Source organism: Vigna angularis, chromosome 3 (genome assembly GCF_016808095.1).
Source record: "Vigna angularis cultivar LongXiaoDou No.4 chromosome 3, ASM1680809v1, whole genome shotgun sequence".
NCBI classification, from domain to species: domain Eukaryota; kingdom Viridiplantae; phylum Streptophyta; class Magnoliopsida; order Fabales; family Fabaceae; genus Vigna; species Vigna angularis.
This window is the reverse complement of record NC_068972.1, coordinates 23,653,485-23,664,006: the sequence shown is the minus strand read 5'-3', so window position 1 is coordinate 23,664,006 and position 10,522 is coordinate 23,653,485. Positions and strand designations below refer to the sequence as shown.

Genomic DNA, 10,522 nt, shown 5'->3' with positions numbered 1-10,522 from the left:
AAGAACAAAAAAAGGGGACATCATTAACATTAATACCGAAGTGGTGCAGGTGTTTACTTTCACGTACGTACTCATCTGAACCGTCATAAAGATTCATATCAGGCAGACACACCATACATAGCAACAAATAAACTTTCCCACATGACCGGAGAAACACGGATACCGTTACATGCATTTTTGTTACTTCTAAAATCCATCTTATATATTTTCAATTTTGTTAGTGTTTATATATATATATATATATAATATATATATATATATATATATAAAATAAAAATCTGACTTATAATACATTTAAAAAGACATTTATTTGTATTTTTTATTGTATTATCTATGTCTAATAAATATAAACTTAACTAACTATTTAAGCAAACAAAAAGTTGATGCATCTCACAGGTAAAAGAAAAAAAATCAAGTCAACATAAAAAAATATCAATTTTTATTTTCTACACACACATAAAAAATATATATAAACATATAATTTTGGAATCGTTCCCTAGGTCAAGGAAACACAGGTGAGAGTTCACTTTGGAATCATTTCTCACCAAGCGGCTAGGAATTCTGATGCAAGCACGTTCAGGCATCACACTAGGATAGCTTTCCTGAAATCAAAGTGGCAGCGAAATGAAGAATGAAACAATGAAGGTTGGTGCATGTAAGGTGTTTGATGAAAGTGTAAATGAAAGTATGGTGTGTGTTTGGAGCCTCTAAGCTCAAAAAGCCTTCCTACTAAGGAAGGAAGCTAGAGGAGAGTGGCTGAATTATAAATTCAGAGGTGACTTAAGGATAATTCAAAGTGGCTGAATTATAAATTACCACAGACATGTTTTAATTTCAAAAAAGTTGATTCTTAGTTTGAAAAGGTTTAAGATTTTGCCAAGAGACAATTCTCAGGTAAGAGAGCTGAACCAAAGGCCGCTTAAATACCAAGTCTTACCTAGCGAGAATGTCTAAAGCTACTTACTTGACCATTTTCAAAGTAAGATTCACTATTGAATTTAAAAATGGACTCAAACAATCAAAAAGAAAGATAAAACACCTAGACTTCTAATTTTCGGACTTCTAATGGAACAAAAGCCTAGAGCGTGAAAATAAAACAAAGGAAATCCTAGGTAAGGCTTGTAGCTTTCATCCTTCCTTCTTTCTTTTTTTTCACCTTCATTTTTATTTTTCATGTATTGGGCAAACAAGTCCCTAAGCTCACTCATTTTTATTCCTCTCTTGGTAATCATGAATTGAAGGTGCAGACTTCAGCTTTTAAAAATTATTCAAAACAGTTTTCAGCACACCTTTTTTAAACCAATTCAGCTTTCTGATTTTTGGTGTAGTTTGGTGTTGTCTTCTGGAGAATAACCTAGTTTTCATCCAGTTCTGTTTTGACCAGTTTGGTCCTTAAATTCAAGCTGATTCAATCATCAATTTTGGACCAATTGAATAAATTGATTTGCTCAATTGGAGCATTAGCTTTTCTGTGATAAATAGTGTAGGCCTAGAAATGAAATGGTGATCTTCAAGGAGATGCAAATGGATCTATTTAAGCTGAAGTGCTATTAATTTGACGTGAAAATCATCAAGCCTATATCTGATTGCATCTCAAGGGCTGAATACAAATTGTTCCAGAAGCTTGGAACCTCTTTGAGCAAGGATTGAAAGGCCAAAACAACCAAGAGAGCACAAAATTTGATACAATAGAGGACTCTTTGAACTGAAATCAATGCATCAATTTAAAGATCTTGGTAGACCTTCCAAGCAAGTTTGGAAAAAACTAATTCTCCAACACAACATCCTTCATCTTGAAAACGTGGCAAACTTCTACTCAATTTCTTCACAGCAAGTCCAAGGAGGGGTCACTAGAGGAAAAATGACTTTTTATAACGTACAAAAATGATCTTTTATATCGTAGTTACTGGGGACATAGTTCTGAGCGATATAATAAGTCTGCGCATTTATAACGTAACAAAAATTTACGTTATAGTATGTTCAACATATTATAACGTAGTTTTAGAAGTACGTTATAATATACACAGTTTATTATAACAAATCTTTCGTTTGTCCGTTGTAATAAGTGGAAGATATTATAACGTAGAAGATTTTTGTACGTTATAATATGTTATATATTATTACGTACATATTATTGTACGTTATAATATGTGATCAACGTACCATATCATACATTGCTTAGTACGTTATAATAAATGTTTTTTTAAAAAAAAATTGATTATTACATTTGACCATCCAATGAAATTATAATAATATTCCTGTATTATCATCTCATCCAATCCATTTATAATAAATATAGCTTTAAATAAACAAATTTATTGAAACTAACAAAATAGAATTCATTTCAAAAGTTAAATAGTCTAATATTTAATACATCATTTATACATGAAACTATATATTAAATCCAAATATTACATTAATGTACATATACTATTTAAGTGTAGCCAAGTTTCTACCAAGTAAGAATACTAACAATACTTCTACCAAGTAAGGCCACAAAGCTAGTGAATCTTGCACGGTTGTCTCCAATAACTTTTCCTGTACTCATATCAAATTGAATGGGCAATTTCTGATCAACATTACGACTAACAGTCAAGTCTTTTAGCCTAGTCGCTCGTCTACACTTGGTTGGGTAGACGATTGACTTTGGTCCTCACTTTGTGGTCGTGTAGGTGTAGATGGATCAGCCATAAACCTGTTTTAACAAAAAAAATGAAAATGAAATTTAATTGAATACACCAAAACAACAATTAAAGTGGTCAATTGAAGCAGAAAAAGTGGCACATTGAATACTCCATAGACGCAAACTATTACCAATATTATAAAAATGATATAATTCATGCACCAAAAGTGTAAAGTTTTGAGGCCTCGAGGCCTCTGAGGTAAGTAATAGTCAGATTCTGAAACATGTTGTGTTTGTAGTAAGCAACTTTATTAAGAACACTTTCTTGATAAGATACGTAATATATAAAAATAATGATAATGTATAACTTTCCAAATAATAATATAAAACATATATTAATTTAATTAATTTTTAAAATTTGACTCACTCTGTTTCCTATAAAATTGAAGAAAAATATGACAGATAGTCAGAAATATCTGTTCCTGCTGGAGCTATTGGGATGAGTAGATTAATGAGTATTCCAAACCATGACACTTACAAATATCTTAATTAATGGTTATGTTTTGATAGGTTCTGTAATGCATGAGCAAAAATGTGTAATGCATTAAAGTGGTGAAATTCATAAGAAATTGACCAACTAAATCCAATTCCTTAAAATCACTAAGTTACAACAAAAGAAAATTTCTTAAGAAAAATTTATGTCCTCAAAACGTTGAGACCATAAATCATCAATGTCTTTTTTCAAAGAATTCAATAACAGGATTCAAACATGAAGTCAAAGCAACTTTATATATAAGATTAAATACAGATTCAATAAGAAAGCATATAAAACTTGCATATATATTTTCGGGACAGGAAATGGGTTGAAAGGGGAATAAAAGAAAGTGACAAGTTTTAGTCTACCTGTGCTCCAAGTGTTTCAAACTACAATGACTTGCTTTAATAGAACCCATATGATATATACATATATGAATTATCAATGAAGTTTGGTGTTTGTTATAAATAAAAGTGCTTCCATAGAATTTAATGTTAAGAAACACGATGGCATCTAATGAATTCTTTGACGCAACACCTCGTGAATGGATCTTACAAAAAAAGCAGAAATTAATATCAGCTTTGAGGACAGAAAGAAAGTCCCAGAAGGGTTTGTTTGGCATATATTATCTGCAGAATCTTGTGGACGCGCTTTTATTTCCCTTATTTCCTTATCCTCACATCTATAATCAACACGAGTATACATATATATGATGATATTCTTCACTTTCTACACACGGAATAATATACATTCTATCACCAAGGATTTGTAAATAACATTAATTCTTTTTGGTGCCACTTGCTCAGTATAAGCTCTTCTAAACACCCAATATTCAAATGAGAAGAAACTAAGGGAGCTAAACAAGTGTATCTGTATAACAGTGCCCTGTCTATGGTAAAGGACAAAAGTTGGTACCACTTGAGTTGTGTTTAAGCATTTAGCAGTGATGAACAGAAATTAAGCTAAAGTGAGATATGCTTCTAATCTAATTAGTCAATGAGAAAGCTACTTTCTACCCCAACTATGTTCTACTTTTCCTAGAATGAGTCCCTCTACTAATTTACTATTATGGAAGAAAGGCATACCAGTTTTGGTAGGTTCCAATCAATCCACGTTCATATATGACACCGAGGGTGTTGAACTCGGCCTCAATAGGGACAGTGTTCATGACCCACAGAGGATCATCAATCAGGGCAGCTGCAAAGCCTCCCAAGAATCTAAGGGAGCTAAACACCATCCACTCTGTCAGAGCTTAAACTGCCGAAAATACTGGTATTCCTTTAGCAGTCATTGTCAATTTCGAGATTTTCCTATCCCTGTGGTTGTAATATTAAACTTAAATACTTTCAATAGTACATATAACTTCACAAAAATTCCAACCAATAAGAGTAAATTTCAATGTGCATATTAGAAAAGCTACCTTCAAAGTAGACTATAAGCTTAAGCGATTAAAGGAACTCGTGGTCAATAAATTTTTGAGAGTGGCAAGTGACAAGCTAAAGTTAAATCTCAAATGGTTAACAGAGAGAAAAAAATCAGCACATCCTGTTTCCTACTAATTCATGAATACAATAAACATAGAGAGAGAAATAGAAAATAGAAATATCTAAGAAAGGGAACAAGCAAACCTTTTCCGAAAATGGCTTGGAATGGGCAGTGTTCATAGGAATCCCCTACGACTCAGCAATTGCATCAATCATCTCAAAGCCTACCAAGACAAAATGGAAACTGAAGCACGTGAATTACTTACAAATTTCTAACCTTTCCAAGGCTGCAGGCTGAGTTTTACTAGGTGTTTTCGTTTCCAGTTTTAATAAAAAGGATCATAAGCACTCTCCAAACAATTTTTCTCCCTAGATATAATATCTGAAATATTTTTATGTAATAAAGGATAAAGAGATATCGGTACTGCAATACTTGAATACCTGTAATACCTTTAAAAAACACAACATAAAATTGCAATCATCAAAATTTGAAACACAAAAAAGGCATAATCAAGGAGGATTAGAGGACTTTCGTTTTACCTTGTACACAAACTCAAAAAAGACTCAACTTGCTCGTCATTTTTAGTCATTCACAGGACCGTGTTTAGAATATCTATTGAATTGATTTCATTTATCTTTTATTTTTTAACCTGTTCTATGTTTGGCCTAACCCTTTTTGCCAATCTACTCTTTTTTTAGTTTGGTTTACACCATATTAGATTTTTGCCCACATCCAAGAGTGAACTAGTGCACACTAGTGGGCTTAGCTTGACCTATTCATCCAGAAATGACTTAGCCCTCTTTCTAATCTTACCTTTCTGGCTCTACGTGTGCATTAGAATTATACAATATGCATATATACGTTTGAATCCCATATTATTTGAAAGACATAGAAACAACCATATAATGCTTTAGAATGGATGCACGCATGTTAGTGAGTAACAGGGACCCAAACACGATGATAATCAAATAGCCTTTGTCTAATTATAAATTTCCCATGATGAAAAAAATGTTTCATTCCTTGTAGAATAATACCAAGGAAAACAAAAGACAACACTGATAAGTAGGCAATTCTGACATGGCATAGCTAGCAGAATCATTCAATAATAAGTAACAGATAGCACATCCCAAGTTTCCACTAACAGTCTGCATGTTGAAGTAACATTGACAACTATATATAGATTGCCATGAAACAAACTGACAACAGTTTTCAATGGAAATTCCACTGGTAAGCATAGCCAGTTTCCATACAAATCATAAGTAGCAAGGTGTACAAAGAAAAATAACACGTAGCACTCCTAAAGTTTTATCAGGCCTCAAATATAAATCTAACTATCTATTTTGTTCTTAAAAAAGCATCTACCATGATATGTAAATATAATAAGACGAAGGTTTTAGTTGGTTAATCAGCTATTGTTAGTTTGTGGATGTATGGTTATTGCCCATAAATAAGGTAGGTTGTTATATTATAGACAACTGCATCTAGACTGAGTTTAGACAAATTGAAATGATAGTCAAGTGCAATGCACAGTTTCTTTGAACTCTCTATTTTCTTCTTCCCTATTCCCCTCATTCCCTGTCTTTATGTTTCTTTCATCTTTCCCACTTAAATTCTAACTAAAATTTTGATGCAGTGGCATGATTTTCCTCATAAAGAGTACATGGGTTCCTCTACCGAGTTTCAACACCAATTCCCTACATTTGAAATGCAAGACCCTTGAGGGAAAGCATCATCCTTGAAGAAGGGGAATTGATTGATATGTGAATATATAAGCAGGACAATCGTTTTAGTTAGTTAGTTAGTCAGCCAGGTACTGTTAATTCATAGTTGTTTGATAGCTGCCTATAGATAAGGTGGGTTGCTGTATTCTAGATAGCTGAATCCAGATTGAATGTTAATGATAGAAGTGCAGTGCACATATTCTTTGACTCCTCAGTTCTCTCATATCTCCCTTAAACCTCCCTGTCTGTTTTGTTCTCACTTCCCCTCTTCTTTCTCTTTTTGTTTCTTTCTCCCTCTTTCTTTTTCTTTCATCTTTCCAACCTGAAATATATATCACAGCAGTCTAAAATTTTCTCAGAGCCACAAACATAAATCTAAGAAGGTTGAGCCAAATTAAGAAGGGTTACATTTTTCATTAACCCAATGCCCTTCTGTATTTCTTATTCAGTTCTACTAAACTACAAATCCAATCATCCAAAATCACTAGTCAAACTAACCATTCTCTACCTTTCAGCCTAACCCAACATCAAATTACCCTAAACAACATCGCCACTAAACCATTGATGACAAAAATATTGTGAGAAACAAACCTGAACCATGTTGGAGTCAAGCTTAAGGGGTCCCACTTGCGCCACGGCCAACGACCCAAAGAAGTTCCCCAACAGGGCCGCATCAGGCACGCTCAAGCCCCTCACAATCCCAGCAGCAAAGCCGCCGAGAAAACAATCGCCGGCGCCGGTGGGATCAACCTGATAAGCCTTGCACGGCGCGGCCCGAAACGCACCGTTTTCAGAAAAAAACCTCGCACCCATCCTTCCCGTGCGTGACGACCACGCAGCACCACCTTCTCGCCTCCTCTACGTCGATGAACGACGCCTCGTCGGCGGAGGCCTTGAGAAACGCAACGCGAGGCAAGAGGTGGAGGAACCCGCTCTCGTTGAGCGTCACGTGGCTAACGCGACCGTCGGAGGGACCGAACCTGCGAATCAAACCCTGAATGTCGACGAACACGGTGTCGCAGATCTCGAGCATCTTCTCAAGAGTCTCCGGGAGAATCTCCCGCCGACCCGACTCCGCCACGGCGAACGCGAACCGGGTCTGGACCGGGAGGTCGTCCGGTCGGATTGGGTCGCAGGAAATCACGCGGTTCAGGAGACGGTCCGGGTTGCCCGAACCGAAATGGGCGTGGAAGAGGGTGGTTCGCGATGTGGGCATCGTTAATGGTGGGTGCGAGGATGTAGCAGCGGCATAGGCAAAATCCGGGCCCACCTTTGACACGGTGTGGAAGGGGAGAGAGAGCGCGTCGAGGATGACGGAGATGAAGGAGGCGGCCCCGCCCAGGGTCTCGGCGGAGATGCGGCCATCGCGGTGAAGGACGTCGTGGCAGTAATTTCCAACTAGGAGGCCGCGACGGGGAGTGGCTATGGAGTCCGTGACCATGAGGAAAGTGGAAAGTCGATCATGGGACGGAAATGAAGGGTCTTTTTTATGGGTTGTGATCGTTCATGCCAATTCCACAACAATCAGAAGAAAGAAGAAGAAGAAGATGATGATGAAGGGTTTTGTTATGAACAGTGAAGATGTGAAAGGAAGTGGACGCGCGCCAAAAACAGATTTTGGTGTCACGCTAAGGTGACTCCACCGCCGACACCAAGCACCAAATCATACTCAATGGATATTGTAATTGTTCGATTTTTCTCTCTTTTTGGACTTTTTCAAAAATTTGAAATCCTGGTCAATTTTGGAAACTATGTTCTTGGCTAGACCTAAGCAGAAACGGTTTTATTTTGTTTTTTTCTTCAGTGAATCATAACAAAACCAAAATAAAAGCACTGGATTTAAGTTTTGTGCGACTAACCCTGTCAGGCTTTGTTGTTGGGTGGATTTGGGGGAGATGATTTGAATAAATTTGAGGTTAATTTTTTAGTTGTTTTTTTAGTGGATTTGTGGGCAATTGAGGGTGGATTTGGAAGTAAAATTGGTGAGAATTAGTGTAGGATTTGATTGATGTGATAGATTTAAAAAATTAGTTTAATTGGTAGAAATTAAATATTACCAAAATGCCCCTAGTTATTAAAGTAATATAAAATGTTATTTATTAATGTTATATTTAATTGTAAAAATGTTTATAAAGAGATAAAAATTATAAATAATTTTTAAAATCTATTTTAAAAATTATAAAATTTTAATGTAGTAAAATGAATTTATTTTTAACTGTAATATTTGTTTGTAATATAATTTACTACCAAGTAGTATAAATGTATTTATTACGGAAGTGAGATTGATTAATTTTAAACAAACAAATAATTAAACGAAGTTATAATATTACATGACCTAAAAAAAAGTGGCAACATTTAAACATAGAAATATATTTGTAATAGTTCATGACGTTGCTTCAGTAAGGTATCGTTGCAATGTATTGAAACGATATTGTATTGGCATCCCTATTAGACGTCTTGTATGGGATGGATGCGTAGATAAAAAGTCGAAACACTGTCTGAATAAATTATGATCTTCAATGTTCATAGTCCGTAATAAGTTTTCAATTTCTTCTGTAGTTGGATTAGATGATTGAATCGTAGCATTTACCAGGGATATTCGACGCTCCATGGCCTGTGTATGTCGTTCAAGAGTAGCAGATAGTCTTCTTGATTGATTAATTTGTTTTTGCAGTTCATCAATTATTCGAGAGTCCATCTAATTTGCAGATCAGCAGGTTGACAATAAATAAAACTAGCAAAGCTAATGTGAAAGATAATAACATTGAAAAATAGGTAATGTAATATTTCAAACACATAAGTCAATTTAAGAACAAAAAAAGGCATGTAATACATTATCAGAATAATAATGAACTTAATCATCTAAATGGTGAAGAATCAAGTTAACATTCTGATTGAGGTGAGCAAATTGGCGGTTCATGTCGAGGGAAAGGTTTGCCAAGTTATCTTCAATACGTTGAACCTGCACCTGCATTTGTTCCATACCCTACATTCTGTGTTGCAAGGCTTCCCACATTTGAGTCATCATATTAGGATTTAAAAGAGGTGGAGGAGGTTGCAGAGGATTGTCATGATGGTCTGGTTGCTCTTCTTCTTCATCATCACCGACATCGTGTTGCCAAACACCACCGTTGACATTAACAATATTCAACCTCTTCAAAGAATTAATTGAAAAATGATGTCGGGTCCCAATATGAGTGCTGGCATCGGCATCAACATGAACTCCACAATATTGCATGATTTGTGTGATAAGGACACCGTATGGTAGGGGTGTGTCACCGGCCTTGCATTTAAGCATATGCTGCATGATGTGATGAGGCCAATTGATAGCTATATTATTTTTAAGCACCCATATCATAAAGATATCTTCCTGCAATAACCTAGCAAAATTCGCAGGTCGTGGAGTCAACATGTGCACAATAACATAATGCAAAAGTCTATCATTAATATTCAAACAACCAACCGTTTTAACACGGTGACCCTGCATTTCTAGTATAACCATAGTAGCTAATGCCATCTCCCGGTCATATGGAAAATCCTTTGGGATATTTGAATAACACAATTTTTGACCCTCATACTTCATATTAATTACATTCAACCAATCAGCAGGTTTCAATCTAATTCTTCTCTTGTTTACCTCACTGAACAAATATCTATTTCCAGAAATCTTCAGATTTGAATAAAAAACTTTGATTAAATCCGGATAGTAGGGTCCCTGCAATGTAAGGAATTCGACCACCCTTGAAATAGAAGATGATGTTGGAAAAATAACCCTGAACCGGCAAATGATTCAAAATTCATTATCTTTGGACCAACAATATTCCTTGTGTAGAAATCAGCTGCATAGTTTTCCATCTGATGGGTGTGAGTGAAGACACGATGTTGATCTAATTGTTCTTCTACAGATGGTCTGACATAGGCTGCATCTTCTGCCTTAGTGAGGGTTTCTTTTCCTTTACGACTTTTTCTTGGCCTTTTGGTTGATGATGAGGCCATTTGACAATTTCTTGAACAAAACAATTAATGAAAACAATAACAAAGTAAGTTATAAGAAATTATTGAATATTAAAAATAACAACAAGCAAGGACAAACCATTACATCCTAACCATATCCATAACTTAAAAATTGAAGATGGTTGGAAAACCAATAAGTCATAA

At 35.4% G+C, this 10,522-nt stretch overlaps 2 protein-coding genes across 3 annotated transcripts; both read right to left on the bottom strand.

Annotated features, from left to right (window-relative positions):
- Nucleotides 1-2,296: 2,296 nt before the first annotated feature.
- On the bottom strand, nt 2,297-4,871 carry LOC128193392 (probable methyltransferase PMT16). Of its 2 annotated transcripts, XR_008247918.1 has the most exons (3): nt 4,787-4,871; nt 4,244-4,474; nt 2,297-2,695 (listed from the first exon to the last, which is right to left on the bottom strand). XR_008247918.1 is itself a non-coding variant. In XM_052875187.1 (2 exons), exons 1-2 carry the CDS (start codon nt 4,393-4,395, stop codon nt 2,602-2,604), a joined length of 246 nt encoding a protein of 81 aa, XP_052731147.1. In that variant the 5' UTR covers nt 4,396-4,557; the 3' UTR covers nt 2,297-2,601. The 2 variants fall into 2 exon arrangements, 1 of the variants encoding a protein (XP_052731147.1); XM_052875187.1 differs by lacking the exon at nt 4,787-4,871 and having other exon boundaries at nt 4,244-4,557.
- A 488-nt stretch (nt 4,872-5,359) lies between these two features.
- LOC128195959 (inositol 3-kinase-like) lies at nt 5,360-8,128 on the bottom strand. Its single transcript, XM_052875186.1, is given in 3 exon segments — nt 5,360-6,686; nt 6,956-7,162; nt 7,164-8,128. Coding segments are annotated over 3 exon segments (915 nt in total). The 5' UTR covers nt 7,806-8,128; the 3' UTR covers nt 5,360-6,620.
- Between the last annotated feature and the right edge of the window lie 2,394 nt (nt 8,129-10,522).